The 17,146-nt window shown below is 48.7% G+C and overlaps 1 protein-coding gene across 5 annotated transcripts in view; it reads right to left on the bottom strand.

Annotated features, from left to right (window-relative positions):
* The window catches only part of Otof (otoferlin), a 96,601-nt gene extending 83,671 nt beyond the window's left edge, over nt 1-12,930 (bottom strand). For 4 of the 5 annotated variants that reach the window (XM_087554898.1, XM_087554899.1, XM_087554900.1 and 1 more), the window contains exon 1: nt 12,715-12,930. In XM_087554898.1, coding sequence (XP_087411024.1) covers nt 12,715-12,793 — 79 coding nt within the window. In that variant the 5' untranslated portion in view covers nt 12,794-12,930. The remainder of the gene's footprint in view (nt 1-12,714) is intronic. The other variant, NM_001276720.1, reaches the window with a different exon arrangement.
* Nucleotides 12,931-17,146: the final 4,216 nt, after the last annotated feature.

Below are 17,146 nucleotides of genomic sequence, written 5' to 3'. Positions count from 1 at the left end.
TATTGGTGCATACAGCGGTATAGCTGTTCTCAGCGTCTGAGGGCTCCTGGAACCAGTTCCCTATGGATATTGAAATCTATGGGTGCTAGAGTCCCTTGTACACAGAGATTTACAACATTTGAATTTAATTCACACACACCTTTCCATGTTCTTCCCACTGCTAGACCACATATAATACATACAATGAATGTAAATGCTTACGAATGTAAGTAGAGTATATTACATAGGAAATTCTGACCAGAGGCAAGGGCATGTTCAATGTAGATGCATTTTCCCATCATTCTTCTCAACCCTCACATATAGATCTCATCATATGGTGGGACAATCTATTCATTCTCATGGTTGGATAATATTCTGTAGTATCGATAGACCTCAGTGTGCTGGGGCGTTCTGTTGATAGACAGTTAGGTCACTTCTGTGTGCTAGACGGTTGCTTCTGTTGGTTTTATTGACGTAAGTTGTCAAACTAGAATTTCCTGGGGAAAGGGAACCTCGATTGAAGAATTACCGCCACCAGCTTGGCCTGTGGGAATACAGCATTTTCCTGATTAATAGTTGTTACGGGAGAGTCCCGCCCACTGTGGGCGGTGCCACTTCTGTGTGGTCCTGATGTGTATAGGAAAGCAGACCATTATGGGAGAGTGCCGCCCACTGTGGGCGGTGCCACCTCTGCGTGGGCCTGATGTGTGTAGGAAAGCAGACCCGGCAAGCCACGAAGAGCAAGCCATTGAGCAGCATTCATGCCTTGGCTTCTCTCGAGAACGGACTGTAACTTACAAGCCGAACGTGCCCTTTCCTCCACATGCTGCCTTTGTTCCGTGTCTTATCACAGCAATAGAAAGCAAGCGGGGACAGCTAATATCAGTAAATCTGCTGTGATTAAAAACAAAAACCAAATTAAAAAAAAAAACAGCATCTCTTCTTGTAGACATGTAATTTCATCTTTCTTGGGGAGATGCCTAGGAGCAGAATTGGGGCACAATGGCTACATTTATCAGAAACTGCCAAGGAGTTTTCTGAGTGATGGCTGCATTTCCCAGACTTATCAGTAATATAAAAATATCCAGCTATGTCACATTCTATAAGCATTTGATTAGTGTGAGACTTTTACTTTTCTGGTTATTTGTGCCTTCCAGACAGCAGCTCCCGTAACTTTGAAGTTCACTGTTTTTAGTGCCGCTTATTACCATTTTTGGGTTGGGGGCTTATTCTATGAGAATCTGCTCAAGTCTCTGGAGCCCTTTAAAAAGTTTGCCCATTTGACTTTTTATTGCTGTGTATATTTTCTTCCTGTGTGCGCCTTGCCCTCCTGTATGCTTAATTGTATTTTATGATGAATAAGAATTTTTAATTATTAGAAGACCTAACTTATTAGGTTCATATTTTACAACGGGCGGTTTTTATATTTTCTTTAGGAAATTTTTGTGTAATCCAAGAATATAACAAATGCATTTTAGAAGTTCTTCTAGACGCTTACAGCCTTTTTGTTATTTAGCTTTAAATTTTATTTTAATTTTTATATGTATGTGTGTGGTGTATGCACATGCCTGTGTGTGTGTGTGTGTGTGTGTTGCACGCCTGTGTGCATGTGCAGAGGCCTGAGAACGGCACCGTGTTCCCCCCGCCCAGCACCTCCCACGTTACTCTTTTGAAGCATGGTCTCTCAATGAACCTACAGTTCATGGGGTTTTTGATTGTTTGTTTTCCCTAGATTGGCAGCCAGCAAGCTCCACCCATCTTCCTGTCTCTGCTCCTCTGTGCTCCTTACTGGTGCCTGTGAGACTACATCCAACCTTGTCACATGGGTGCGGAGATCTGAGCTCTGCTCTTCACGTTTACCCAGAGACACTGTTTACCTCTGAGCCATCTCTCTCGTTCCCCCTCCCTCATCTTTGGAAACAGAAACTCTCCATACAGCCTTGACTGTCCCAGAGCTCACTCCGTAGATCAGTCTGACCTCAGACTCAAGGAGACCCAACTGCCTCTGCCCCCAGAGTGCCAGGATAAAGGTGTGCTCCACTCTGCCCAGGTCCCTTGCTCCCTTTAATGCTTAGCTTTAGTAATCTGTCTTAGATTCCTCTTTGTGCGTAGAGTGATGGAGGAGTGTGAAGTTCATCTTTCCCAGGTATGTCTCTAGTTCTTTGAAAAACCTATTACCTTGACTTCAAATCATTTTTATGCCCATGAGATCCACTTCTGGACGCTGTATTCTACCCCATTGTCTATTAGTTAGTCTTGGGCTAACGCTGCACTGACTTGGTTCCTGTGACATTATAGACTTTTAATCAAGTAGTGAGACTCCCAGACATCTCTATTTTCAAAGTTGGTTGAGCTATCCTAGAACCTTGGCACACCCACACAGTTTCAAAATCGCTTCTGGTCTACGAAACAGCCTGCTGTAGCTTTTGCTGGGACCGGGCTCATTCTGCAGAGCAGTTAATGGAGATCTGGTGCCTTTACAGTATGAACATTCCTCCCACTGACCAGTACGCTTGCTCTGTATTTGATGTCCTTTGGTTTCTCTCCAGTGTCTTATTTATTTTTTATGCCAACGTTTTTGACAAAACTTATTTCTGAATATTTTATACTTTATGCAATTGTAAACATAATTATTTTTTAATTTCTTCATTCCAGCTGGTTGTTTCTATAGAAATATTTGCACGTCTCAATCCCGTGTCCTAAAAAGTTGCTAAATTGCACTCATTGGAGTAGTTTTCACACAGGTTTCTTGGGCTTTTCCATCCAAGCCAGTAAGGTCTTCATGAAAAAATTTCCCCTCTTCCTTCCCAAGCTGTGTGTTTTGTTTTTCCTGTCTTATAGCTTTGGCTAAAATGCTACTTAGTAACGAACAGAGCAATAAGGGAAACAACTTTATTTCACCTGTAATTTCCATGTTCAGGTTTGTGGAGTGTGAGGTTAGCTGGATAGGAGGGGGCAGTCCTTTATCTGATTAACAAGTTTCTCTATTCCTGCTTTGCTGAGTGCATATTGAATTTTGTCTAATGATTTTTATGTAACTGTGGATAGAACCATGTAGCTTTTCTCAGTTATTCTGCTTACACGGTAAAATGCTTTGATTTTATAATTTTAAATAGAACTTTGTTTTCCTGGGATAAAACTTGCGTGTCATGATGCACTGTCCTTATCTGTTACTTCTCTGTTGGCTGATATTTTGTTAAGGGATTTTAGATCTGTGCTTATGAAAACCATTAGACACACAAGTGTGTGTGTGTGTGTGTGTGTGTGTGTGTGTATACATGTGAGTATGTGTATGAGTGTGTGAGTGTATTTGTGTGTATGCATGTGAGTGTGTGTGAGTGTATGAGTGTCTCTAAGAGTGTGTGTCTGAGAGTGTGTATATGCATGTGTGTGTATGCATGTTAGTGTATTTATGTGTGAGTGTCTGTGTGTGTATGCATGTGAGTCTGTTTGTGTATGTGTGTGAACATGTATGTATATGTGTATGTATAAGTGTGTGTGTGTGTGTGTGTGTGTGTGAGAGAGAGAGAGAGAGAGAGAGAGAGAGAGAGAGAGAGAGTTCGGGTGTGTAGGCCAGAGGTTGGTGGCTTCCTCAGTTGCTCTCCACTTTATGTGAGGATTCAGGGCCTGTCCTGGAAGCTGAGCTTGCTGATTGCATCCAGTTACTCTGCTATGCAGCTTTCCCAGGGACTCCGTCTCTACCTCCCAAGTACTGAGACTGCAGGTGGCTTCTATGGTTGCCCAGCTTTATGTGGGCGCTGGGGATCTGAACTTCAGTCCTCACACTTGTGTAGCACACACTTTATCCAGCACCCTTCTCTGCTTTTGCAAAATTAGAGCTTGTGGGGAGGAAGCAAGTGTCAAACCCAGAGCTGCACACAAACCAGGTATGTGTTACAGCCCCAGTCACTGATGGTTCCTAATTGCTCATTTGTGTTCTTCTTTGTCTCAGATTAGAAAGAAGACCATTATTTAATTCTCAAATACTCTGGAATTTAAAAGATACCACAATGCTATTGATTTTATAATGAATTTCATTATGGTCAAAGACCATACATACCCTGTGTTAATGTGCCCAACCTGAGGCCCATGGGCCGTCCATGCTCCTTAGTAGCTATGAATACAGCACACATATGTAGATGACAACATCCCATTTTCAAAAGGTTGGACCTCCCTGTCAGTGTACAGGATGCCAGTCTATTAATTTTCCCTTAATTATCAACATGTACGTATGGTATGTGTATGTGTTTGCACATGCCACACACACATGTGGAGGCAAAAGACAACATTATGGAGTTGGTTTTCTCCTTCAATCTCCTTGTGGGCTCTGTGGGTCAAACTCAGGTTGCCAAGTTTGCCGAGCCATCTCCCAGGCCCGGGCGTCACCTGAGTCCTGCAGCACGTTGCCTGTCACGATGACGACAATACCCTAGATATTTAAGATGAGTGTGTGTTCCTCAGTTCTGGGCGTAATACCTCAGAAAACCCTGTTAGGGTGACGTTGGTGGAGGGGTTGTCAGGTCCCCCATCTCCCTAATGACTCTCTCATCTGCTTGTTGGCAATTTCCTTTGACAATAACCATCGGTGTTGATAGAGTACTCTTCTTTCTTATTGGCAGGGGAGAGCACAGTACAACAAAGAAATTCAACTCAAAATTAGTTGCCCTCCCCCCAAAAACATAGTCCTCAAGCTCCTTAAATCGTGTCCTAAAGTCCAGCTGCTCACAGAGCTGAGCCCAGGAGACTTCCTGGGGCTCCAACTCTCAGCTAAGCAAAGGCCCCTCAGCCACTATTTTTTTTACTTCCCATTATTCCTAGTCAAGGATCATCCCCATTTCCCCTTCCTCACCCTGCTAACACCCAGAAAGTCGGACTCAGACAGGGCTCATTGAGAGGTGACACAGGGCAAGGACCTTAAGCCATATTTGATCTTATTGAAGCCCATTTCTCGGATGCAGCTCAAATCTTCTTCCGTGTGCTGATGTCACTGGGTCCCAATTTTCAGACAGAATCATGGAGTCAGAGAAGGAGGAAGTTGCTGCCTTACAGGCCAGGGCAGGGCTAGCAGATACTGGGAGGTAGATTCTCCCAATAGAGAGGCAGACAGAAATGCTTGCAACCCCAGTAAGCCACAAACTGTGCAGAGAACCCATTCTGTGCCAGGTACTAGGAATATAAGGCACGAAGGGAGAATGGCTGTGTTCACATTCTCAAATGGAGTAAAAGCATTGTTACAAGCACAATGCCAATTTTATGCTAAACTTTCACATAAAAAAGATGCAGGGGCAGGAGAGATGGCTCAGTGGTTAAGATCACCAGCTGCTCTTCCAGAGGACCGGGACTCAATTCCCAACACCCACGTGGCAGCTCACAACCATCGGTGTCGTAACTCCAGCTCTACTGAAGCTGAAACCCTCTCCTGGCCTCAGCAGGTATGCGCATACAGACAAAACACCCCTCCACACAAAAAATACTGAAGTAAGAATAATTAAAGTGGAAGCATGAATGGGCGAGAACATCACAGGGTTTCTGTCGAAGGAGATTCTTCTAGAACTGTGAAACATGGCTCAATGTGAGGTCTGCATGTCTGTGTGGCCATATGACTGCCTTTCCCTGTGCCGTACGCGATGGCGTGCCTCCTTGCTCTAGAGGTGTTTGCTGCTCCCTGAGGTGGGTGACTAAACCAAGGCTGAGCCATCTGAGAATGGAGCATCCTTAGAGGATGTGCTGGCTGCTCTGTGTCAACTCGACACACTCTAGAGTCATCCGAATGAAGGGAAACCTTAACTGAGATAATGCCTCCATAAGATCTTAATTAGTGATCAATAGGAGAGGCCCAGCCCATTGTGGGTGGTGTCACCCCTTGGCCGATGGTGCTGGGTTCTATAAGCAAGCAAGCCAGGGGCTGGAGAGATGACTCAGTGGTTAAGAGCACTGACTGCTCTTCCAGAGGTCCTGAGTTCAAATCCCAGACACCACATGGTGGCTCACGACCATCTGTAATGGGATCTGATGCCCTCTTCTGGTGTGTCTGAAGATACCTACAGTGTACTTATATATAAGCCAGGAGAAGCAAGGCAGTAAGCAGCACCCCTCCATGGCCTCTGCATCAGCTGCTGCCTCCAGGTTCCTGTCCTGACTTCCTTTGGTGATGAACAGCATCTTGGAAGTATAAGCCAAATAAACCCTTTCCTCCCCAACCTGCCTTTTGGCCATAGTGTTTCATTACAGTAATAGAAACCCTAAGATATGGGGAATCCAGGGTCTCTATCTTTCTCTATGTGGTAGGGAGTGGTGTGCCTTCTTGAAGAATGGCATATAGGGACACCTTGAAAAACTTAAAGAGTTGGGAAGGCATTACAGTCTCTTGGGGTGGGGTCATCACCTGCCCTCAGACTACACAGTGACCCCCATCACTGACTGACCAGCAGCTCCTGGAAGTCAATGCTCCAGTTCTGGGGGTGCCCACACGGACACTCACAGTTTCAGAAGTTTGGCCTGACGTCTCCATGTCTGCCGGTATTCAGTCAGGAGGCCAGAGGAGACTGCCCAGAGCAGTACCTGTGTGTATATGGTTGCAAGTATATGTGTCCCAAGTATCATTTTACCCCACATTATTTCCTCATTTTTGCCTGGGACTCCACATCTGAATTCTAGCAGGGTCATCCAAGAGGCAAGGACAGGGATGGTCTTGGTCTTATTTGAATTTATTGATCCCTGCATCTCAAAATCCCAATCCCTGTGTCAACAAGCCACACCTGCCCTCTATCCAGAGGTGTCCTCTCCTTCCCTCTCAGTTACTCGTCTCTGAGCTGCCTCTCTGAATAGCAGGTCACTTTTTTCCATCTAGCCATCCCTAGCTGTACCCTGCCCCAGCTTCCTCTCTGCAGTCAGGAACCAAATGGAAAGCTCTTTTCCTGAACCAGATCTTAGCCTCCCACAACCCCGCTCCATACATTCTCCCCACATCCACCTAGCAAACAGAGTTTGAAGGCTTCAGTGTGCCACCAAAACCCACGGTTAACCGTTTTCCAGCCTCGGTGCCTCATGGCCAGCTCCTAGAGCCCTGGCTCACTCCCGCACACTACACTGCACCGGTCTTTTTTTCTTTCCTCTTTTTTCCATTTTCTCACATGCATGTATATTTTTCATGAATGTGAACACACGTGTGCTTGCTTGGGGAGGCCCAAGGCTGCCAGGATTCATTCTGTATCAGCCACCCACCTTATTCATTGAGATAATCTTTAGTCAAGTCCATATGACTACTCTCCATGTCTAGCCTGCTGTGGGGAGTCCCTGCCTCTACTACCCCAGGGTGGAATTGCAGGCCAGCCACTGTATCCTGCGAACATGAGTTCTGGAGCTCTGAACTCTCATGTGGCAAGCACTGTAACCAGGGAGTCATCTTCCCAAACCCACACTAGTCTACTCTGTAGGCTTGACCCTGCCAAGATTCTCTGGCCCACACTCAGGGACAGCTCCCTGGCAGCACGTGCCCTCCTTCCGTTGACATCCCCCAGGCCCCACCCGTTTTGGCTGCAGGGTGGCTGGATGGGTGCTACCTCCAGCCTTTGTCCTGCCTTGTCAGAGCTGCCGATCTCCTGCAGCAGACCCCCTGGCCGTGCTCTACCCTGGCACCTGAGCTTCCTTTTCTGCAATCCTCTGCGCACTCACGGCGGTGGTGCCAGGGCTGTCCTTCCCCCCTCGACACCCTCTTTGCTGTCCCTCCAGGGTCTAGAGCAGAGTTTGGCACATGGATGGTTCTCAAATACTGTTTGTGGATGAATGAAAGACTGGGTGAACGGATGATTAACTGCTTGACTCACAGGACACATCAGAAGCAGCTTTCCCTGAGCTGGAAAACAATTCCCAACATCGAGGAGACAAAGGAAATTGCTGTGGACCGAGTGCTTGGCAGTGCAAAGAAATTGCTCATTTTTAAGGAACAGTAAAATATATGTTTTTTATATCTATGGCTTGAATATTTCTACATGAAATAATAGATTTTTTCAGGGTAATTGAAAGGAATTAGAAGGAGATCTTGACCAGGATGGGACATGAGCAGAGGGTGTCAGAACTGCAAGGGACTATGCTCCCTCCTCTTGCATATATTTGAAGCCTTTTATTACCGTGTTTTTTTGTCTGACCAAGGAGTGGGTGTAGGTAGGAGAAGGTAGCTTTTTTTTGTTGCCAGCAGAGATGGACATGATAAGTGAGCCTTGGCTCTGGGGAATTGTTGGCAGGTCTGCTTTCTCTCCGTACATTTCCAGCAGCGTTCACTGCAAGCCTTTGTAGCAGATGATTCGACAGTCATTTTCATAGCATGAAAATACCTTCTCCTATCAAAGCAAAAGGGCCAGGGAACATTCTGGGTGGAATATCTGCTCCCTACCAGGTTTGCATCTGCTCAGGGGAAGAGGGGGAGAGGGAGGAGGAGGAGGAGAGGAAGAAGAAGAGGAAGGGGGAGAGGTAGGAGGGAGGAGAAGAGGAAAGGTAGAAGGAGGAGGAAGAAGCTCTCAACACCCTGGGGTTTAGGCAAGAAGGTGTTGCCCAGATGACCCCCAGGTATCCCCCAGGTGTTCCCCAGGTGTCTCCCAGGTATCTCCCAGGTGTTTCCCAGGTGTCCCCCAGGTGTTTCCCAGGTGTCCCCAGGTGTCCCCCAGGTATCCCCAGGTGTCCCCAGGTGTGTTGGAGGAATGGAAGGAAGCTAGGACTGCATTCCTTATATCTATGTCCAAAGTACAGCACTGTGCCCACACCTACATGGGATGCAGGTGCTGTTCTTGGGGAGCCCCTCTGTCTTCTTCTTTCAGAAAGAGGAACACCCATTCTCCAAAAGCAGAGGTGCTAGGATGGCCTAGGCAGTCAGGGAAATATTGAGGATGGGGGCTTTGGACAGTCTAACTCCCTTACTGGGGATGGCAAAGATGGTTCCAGAAAGAAGTCATAATCACAAAACAAATAAATAACAAAACCTCTAGGGTAAATCTTGTCCTCCGGGCACACTCGCCTCCATTCCCCTGCCTCTAGCCACCTGTCTGGCCTCCCAGCTGTTCTTCTGGCTGGGAATCCACTCTGTCCCTCCATCTACAGTAGTTTTCTCCAACAGCCCATCCTCACGTCTCCGGTATCTATGTAAGCAGATGTAGTGCTTTTACAGGCCAACCTTCCCTCCCCTTACAGGAAGCACTCCCTGACTGTTGCATCTCTGAGTGACATGGTTACTGGGTTGGACCACCCCCAACATTTGCTAAAGGAACTTGAAGCTTCTCCGAGCTAGAGGCTGATAGAAGCAAGGTGAGCTAGTGTTCTTAGCTCTTGGCCCCTGAGACCTCTTTTCATCGGAGTATTCTCTGTAGCATAAAGTTCTGGTGACACATTGAACTTAGTCAAGCAGTGACGGGGCCATGGTGGAAGACTTTAAGCCCATCCAACAGTAAAAAGAGTGGTACACGGTACTGCATGCTTGTAGTTCTTTCATCCTCAGCTACAGTGAGTTCAAGGCCAGCCTGGGCTACACGAGATCCTGTCTCAAAACACCAACAAATAAACCAAAAAACTCAGAGACCTCAGAGAAGAAGGTCATTTCTTATGGTGGCTGCTTGGCAGCTCAGCTGAGATCTGCTCTCGGCCATGAGGATCCTCAGGAAGCAGCAGAGCTCACAGAATGTGACTGTGCACACAGTGGAACTATGGCAGAGCTCCAGGAGGGTATACAGGATATGGAAGGGAGGGGGAAGACTTCCTGGAGGAGGTGGCACATGAGGTGGGCCTTGAACTATGCACAAGATGGACATTTGTAAGTCGGAGGATGGGGCTCATTCTACAACAAAGAAGTACACAGTCTCGAGCAGGAAACACTCGGCACCTCGAGAATCAGCGTTCAATGTAGTAGGACGGAAGCTGGGGTGTGAGGAGGGGTGTAAAGACGAACCCCCACAGGAAGCCTTAACTACAGAGGACCTGTACCAGCAGGCAGTCCAGGGGAACACGTGAAAGTCTGGAAGGTTCTCAACCTTGGGTTTTGGCAAGAAGGCTCAGCGGAGAACTGTAGAGATGACAAGGTACCACTGGGATCTGGCAGTGGGGGCCAGGGCATCACGGGGGCTGAGCAGAAGTCATAGAGGCAAACAGACAGACAGACAGACAGACAGACAGACAGACAGACAGACAGACAGCTCCCACCCTGCATTCTGTGGCTCTGGTGATTACTTGAAGTAAGAACAGAGAAACTGGAAGCCAGTGGGCATCCTGCACCTGACCTACTCCTGAGCTGGCTCCGGCAGACCGGAGGCCCCTCAGTGCAATGGGCTACTGTATCCTATATGCTGCTGGGAGGCCCATGCTGGGTGAGGCAGGGTGGAGTCCATGCCTCTTTGTTTCTCTGCAACTTCTCAGGGCAGGACCTTCCTCTCCTTCACCCTTAGGTCCCACGCTGGCCCCTCACCCCATCTGCTGCCGGTTTTATTGGAGAGTTTTGGAGAGGAGGGGCATTAAGCTCTATTTTCTAATTCCCCCCCCAGAACAGTATGGTTTGATCATGGACTGTTGATGTCAGGAAAGCATGTCCTGCTGTTGGTCAGTTCCCTCAGAAATGGTGGTGTTAGCTGGTGTTTTTGGGGTGCCAGTAGTTACTGCCTGCTGTGCACCTGGTGAATGTCTCAGCATTCTCTTTTTGGAAATCTGGCTGCATCTTTCTTGTTCCTACTGCCTGCCCCTCACCTCTTGCTCCAGAAGCTCTACCTCTGACTATGAGGAGAGCACGGATTACAAGGAGCCTAATACTTGGGTGTTTGGCCTGGTGGTTCAAAGGAAGAGGTGAAAGCTGGCCCTGGTGGGGCAAGCCTGTAGTCTGAGCTACTCGAGAGTCTGAAGCAGGAAGAGTGCATGTTCAAGGCCTGCCTGGGCTATAGAGTGAGTAGATGGCTAGAAACAGGAGGTAAGAACACGTATGGTTCAGCAGTGGAGAGCTTATCTAGTATGGGGGAGACCCTGGGTTCAATTGCCTAACACTGCCCCCTGCAAAGAGAAAAAGAAAAAAATATAACTCTCTGATGGACAGGATGCCCACTCCTTGTGGGCCCTGGAGAAGGCAAAAGAGATTACAGGACTGGGTAGCCAGGATGAAGACTTGACACTCGGGCCACTGTCCCTCTCCCTCACTAGATCGCTGACCACCTCTCTGGACCCTGGTTTCTCTTTCTGGCAAGGAGACAAGCCCTGCTCAGTCCAGTCTGTGGTGTCACGACTGTAGCCACCAAGCATCCTAGGGCTAAGAATCAGGCCCAGGGCTGTGTGTGGAGCACAGGGATTTTTCTAAAGCCAGCACAAGCCAGCAGGTGGCACACGGAGAGCTAGGCTACTGCAGAGAAAGCAGCCACTGGGGTGGCCGGCAAGGCAATGCAGTAGGTGGTCCAGCCCACTCTCTGATCCTTTCTGCCTGCCTTCCTCCCGCCATAGACATAGCTGGGGCTTCCATCTGCTCTGTGAACAGCAAGCTTCAGGTGGAAAGCCCAGGGTCCGAGTGGGTGATGCAGGGTGCCTGGAGGCTCCTACTGGAATGTCTAGTGACTTGCCCTGTCTCGTATCTCTCTCCTGGCAGACTGTAGGGACAGTGTACATCCTTGGCCATAGTTCATTCCCTGTGACCTCTATGAGGGAGATGACGCCACACTGGAGAGGGGCACATTGACTTTGGTCCAAGTGGCTAGGCAGGTTGAATTTTGCAGAGGTGGGTGGGCACAGAGATAAGCCGGCTCTTATATTTCTCTACTTGATCCTCAGGGGCCACCAGATGCCCTGGATGAAGCCCAGCTTCAGCTCCTTGGCTCATTGGAGCCAAGCCAAGCTTCTGCACCCTCTCAGAGCTCTGGCTCACATAGTCTCCGTGTCTCCTTTCTCCAGCTCTGTTCCCAGCCACAGAGCACGCTCTTCCCAATACCTCTCATGCCATCCTTTTCTTTGTTTGCTTCCTCTGCTGATCTCTCAGCCAGCAGTTGAGCATTGCCTCCTCCTGGAAGTCTTCTCTACTAGCTCCCAGTCTTGGTCAGGGTAATCAGGCCCCCTTCTGCTCTGCATCACACACTCATGCGTGCCTGCTAACTGTGTCGTCCCGTACCTGACCAGATGTGGCTCTTTAGGACAGAGCCTGCCTCACACTCATCTTCACATTTCTGGTCCCCAGATTTGGTACACAATAGATTATAATACACACGTGCATGCAGAAGGGGGCTAGGAGGAGTCCACAGAGGAGAGGTCAGAGTAATGTCCCTGTCTAGAAACATAGAAGGTCTAGAAAGGCCTCTGAGTATCCTTATCACACTGGAGGGTAGAGTACCACTGGCTGCCATGGTTTCTATCAGCCACTCTGGTCTTTTCAGGCATAGACTCCTATTCAGCAGACAGCAGCCAGGCTGGGGTGGTGGTAGTAAAGGTCCCAGGAAGGCGCTGGGCTGGGTCCTTAGTCCTGGGTTTGTGAGACCACAGGGATAAACCCTTACTTCTGCCTCATTGAATCCATACCCTGCCAGGACACTGGCATGTTGGCCCAGGGGGGGAACCATAGGAAGCCTAAAGGCTGGTCAGGCCAGGGGCAGGTGGCCACTCTTAGAAAGCCTTGAAGCCACTGTGACTGCTACCCCTCCTCCCAGTCTTCTCTCGCCCCTATCAACTCACAGAACATGGGCTGAGCCAGCTTGCAGAACTGGCGTCCTCCTGAGACAGGGGCTTCCTTACCTCGGAAAGTGACTTTGGCGATCCGATCAGCTCTGCCTCGAAGCTCAGAAACAGTCTTGAGGTGGACGATCAGGGCCATACTGGCGGAGAGAACCTGGGTAGTGCCAGAGCAGCGGGAAGAAGCTTGCTGGCGGAGCGTGGTTCACACGCCTCCCTCTTCTCTGGCTGCTGCCGCCTCCTCCTCCTGCTGCCCACAGAGACCAAGGCAACCAAAGCAAGCTGCTCCTTCAGCTCATCAGAGCCGTGCAGCCCTGCCAGCCCCGCCCCTCTTGAGTTGTCAGCCCAGCATGTGTGTGTAGTGTGTGTGTGTGTGTGTTGTGCAGCCAGTAGCCCAGGAATTCATTATTCAGCAGCACCAGATAAACCTGTCCAGCTTCAGGTGTCTTCTCCCAGCTCTGTGAATGGAAGCTCCTGCCACTTGGCAGGGTCGAGCAGGCTGGGCCACTCAGAGCCAACAGCGTGCAAAGGACATGAGGATGGGCAATGTGGGGTCAGGGCACTTCTCATGGGGATCTGGAACTTCGTGGTCTCTTGGGTAGTATCCATGGTGTCTCCTGTTCTGTCTAGCTAATCCCCAGTGTTGTGGATGCTCAGAAGGCTTGGGGAACATGGGTGGGACTGGCTGCTTTGGATAAACCATGTTGTGCCTCAACCAGGGGCGAGGGAGAAGCCTCAGTTGGAAAAGTGTCTGCCACACGAGCATGAGGACCTAAGTTCCGATTCCAGGAACTTCTATGTTGAAGGTGGGTGCAGGGGCAAGGGATTCTAACACAGTTCTGGGGTGACAGAAGGGTGGAGACAGGAGAATTCCTGGAGTTTAATACAGCCAAGCTAACTGAATCTTTAAGCTCTAGGTTCAGTAAAGAGACCTGTCTTTAAGTGAATAGGTTGGATAAACAAATAAATAAACAAATAAATAAATAAATAAATAAGGAAGACAACTGAGCTTGACCTCAAGCTTCCATGCATAAACACAAACACATCCATATACCTTCACACACACACACACACACACACACACACACAGAGACAGAGACAGAGACAGAGACAGAGACAGAGACAGAGACAGAGACAGAGAGGCAGAGAGGCAGAGAGAGAGGGGATTACTTAGAATCTAGACACAGAGAGAGAGAGAAAGAGAGAGGGAGGAAGTGGGGGAGAAAGGGAGGGAGAATCATCTATAGCCTAGACCTCTCTCTCTCTCTCTCTCCCCCCCTCTCTCTCATACACACATTTTCTCTCTCTCCTGTACCTCCCTCCCTCTCTCTCTCTCTCTCTCTCTCTCTCTCTCTCTCTCTCTCTCACACACACACACACCTAGTAACAATAGTAACAATGGATTGACCACCTGGCCCTGCACCGTTTGTGCCCCTGCGATGCTAGGTTCTGGTGCTCTGTCCTAGGATCACAGTCTTGAATATCAGGCAGCTGGTCCTGAAATGAAGGATCATGACTAGAGATGCCCCAATGAGAGGTCACAGGGGCTTCTGTGTTAGCTAGAGAGTGTGCAAGAGTCAGGACACCAACCTACCCATCCCAGGCCAGGGACAAAGAACTGGAGGAGGTGATACAGTTGATGGGCAGTTTCGGGTGAGAGGACAGCCATCTTGCTCGCTGCTCTAACCAGCTGCTAGGGGTTGCAGAGGGATATCTGTGGGGGATACCCAAGGAACAACAGAAGACTGCCTGTCTGCTCTTTCAGGAAGGGCTTGTAGGGAAAGGGGCACTAGGGGCTGGGTTCCCTGACCCTGGGGACTACACATCATTGCTCTTGCAGTGATGGCAGGGTGTCCATCATTGGCAGGGTGTCCTCCATCTTGCCCCTGCCTTCTAGGCTGGCTCATCAGGAACTCAGTCCCAGGAGTGACTCTGCATCCGCACTCAGGTGGGCTTTGGGACCCCCTTTGAGCGGCTCCTGATCCAGGTATCACTGGCCTGGGGTTGCTGCACATAGATCTCCCCCTGTTGACCCCTTTCACCAATCTTCATAGGACGTCTTGTGTTCAAGATGTGGCAAGGTGTCCAACTAATACTGACAGGGCTTGGAAGCTCAGGAGCCTGTCCAGGAGAGTCTACAGGCTTTGAGCTGATCGGATGGCTCAGCAGTGAGGGCTCCTGCTGCTCAACCTGATGACTGGAGTTTGATCCCTGGGACACATGTGGTAGAAAGGGATAAACTGATATTCTGTGAGCTGCAGTACATGTACCCCCATTCTCCCCCACAAAGAGAAAAAGGAGGGGGAGGGAGAGAGGGAGAGAGAGAACATGTGCCCTCTCCATACAAATGATAGGTGATAGACGATAGATAGATAGATAGATAGATAGATAGATAGATAGATAGATAGATAGAATGAAAGGGTTTGAAAGTTTAAAGAGAGAAGGTTCTAAACTTTCATAGCACGGTGTCACCCCGTGGAACCCCCTTAGTGGAGTGACCTCAGATATTCAAGAGCCTTCCTGGCTTCCTAATCATTTCCTGGCTTTTCGCTCTCTTTTACTGTGTACTTTATCTTCTTTCTCCTCTCTCTCCTCCGTGTCTGCTCACCTTTATGACATATATTTGTAACTATACTGAGTTAGAAAGTTCCCCCAAAATGCATATACCGAATGCAGGAAAATATCTTTAAAAAATTTAAAAACAAGGTTAGTGTCCCTTTAAAATTATGCAAATTCATCTTGGTCTGTAAGGCTCGGTGTTACTTAGCAGACTCCCTTCCCGAGGGATCCCTGGTTATTCTCTACTCTAAAGGAGGGTGAATTTCATGGAGCCTCTTACACCCCTGCACATGTCGAAGGGAACTCCTACAAAGCAACCCTAAAAGCTTTGCCAGACTCGTTTCCCCATCTCTAAGAGGACAGCAATTCCAATTAGCATAGCGTGACTCCACCCGTTGACCTTCCTCAAAGCCATTCCCATTCAGAGTCCATGTAGAAAATGGAGAGGGCTTGTGGCCCAGAGCGGGTGTAGGAGGGCGATGCGTCCTCAAACTGGGCCAACTGGGAGGTCAATGAGTGGATAGGAAGTGTGTGCTTCACCTTGTAGGGTAGGGTCATTCAGAGTCTTCCTGGAGCACGTCACTTTAGAGTCATGGGTCACCTTTTAGAAACAACGAGGGGCTGGGGATTTAGCTCAGTGGTAGAGCGCTTACCTAGGAAGCGCAAGGCCCTGGGTTCGGTCCCCAGCTCTGAAAAATAGAAAAAAAGAACCAAAAAAAAAAAAAAAAAAAAGAAACAACGTGGCATAATATTTTTCTCAGCTCAGCACGCGTGCCCCCGGGGCAATTTGGGAAACGGTAGCTATGACCGCACATTTCCTTCAGTGATTTGTAGCCACTGTCACACCCGTGGCTACTTGGCCATGCTGAGCTTCGGTCGTTCTGATTGGGTGTGTGTGTGTCTTGCAAGCACGTGCTCCTCACAGCCCAGAATCGCTGGCATCTGTTAGAGGACATCTCTGGCAAGTTCTGATTGCCGCGGCATCCCGTGAGTTCATTAGCGTCTGTGGTCTGCGTCAGCTGCCATTTACAGGGTCCAGCTGTTCAGGGAGTGCCTCTCCCTGTGGGATGGCCGAGGAGAAGAGACCCACCACGTGATGGTTAATATTGGCTGGCCACTTGACAGGACCTAGATTTGCCTGGGAGTGGAAAAAACCTCATGGAGGAAGCCAGTTTATGTAAAGCAAACCTCAAGTGGACTTGAGGGCTTTGATGGCTGAAGGGAAACCCTACACTACAGATCTCAGGGCAGAAGGAACTTGAGGCAAATGTAAACCACACAGTGTACTAGTTACTTCCACACCACTCGGACAAAACAGTGCACTAAAATAACTTAAGGGAGTCAAGCTTTATTTAAGATATCGGTTTTAATACTCACGGTTTCAATACATCAACGTGGGAAGGCATGAGAAAACAGCTCCGTTCATATCTCAGTGACCAGAAGGCAGATTGAAGCCACAACCAAGACATAACTTTCCAAGGGTGGCACCAGCCAAGGCTATCTCCTTATAAGAGTCTTTGTCTTAAAGGTAACGTCCACCAAGAAACAAGGCTCAAAATATGAGCATGTGAGGGATATTCTAGACTCAAACTGTCGCAGGCACCCCTCCCTTCTCCTTCCCCTGTCCCTCCTCTCTCCAGAAAGTGTCTCACCAAATAGCTCGGGCTATCCTCAAACTAACAGTCCTCCTGCCTCAGCCCCTGACGATGGGATTATAGGCAAGAGTTATCCAACACAGCTCACCCTTTCTGAGGAACGTGGGGAAAGGATGTTCAGAGGGAGAAAGGAGAGACTAATGAGGAAGTTAGTGAACTAAAGCCATTTCCTGGAGCTCCGTAGATGGAGGGAGACCTCTTGGTTCAAACAAGATCACACAGAGCCCCTTCAGGATTGGTCCAGCTTTTTCATCTCTGCACCATTTCTGAGCTCGGCAGAT

The sequence above is a fragment of the Rattus norvegicus genome, chromosome 6 (assembly GCF_021556685.1).
Source record: "Rattus norvegicus strain SHRSP/BbbUtx chromosome 6, alternate assembly SHRSP_T2T, whole genome shotgun sequence".
NCBI lineage: Eukaryota > Metazoa > Chordata > Mammalia > Rodentia > Muridae > Rattus > Rattus norvegicus.
Note: the sequence above shows the minus strand (reverse complement) of the source record. Positions and strands in the feature narration are given on the sequence as shown.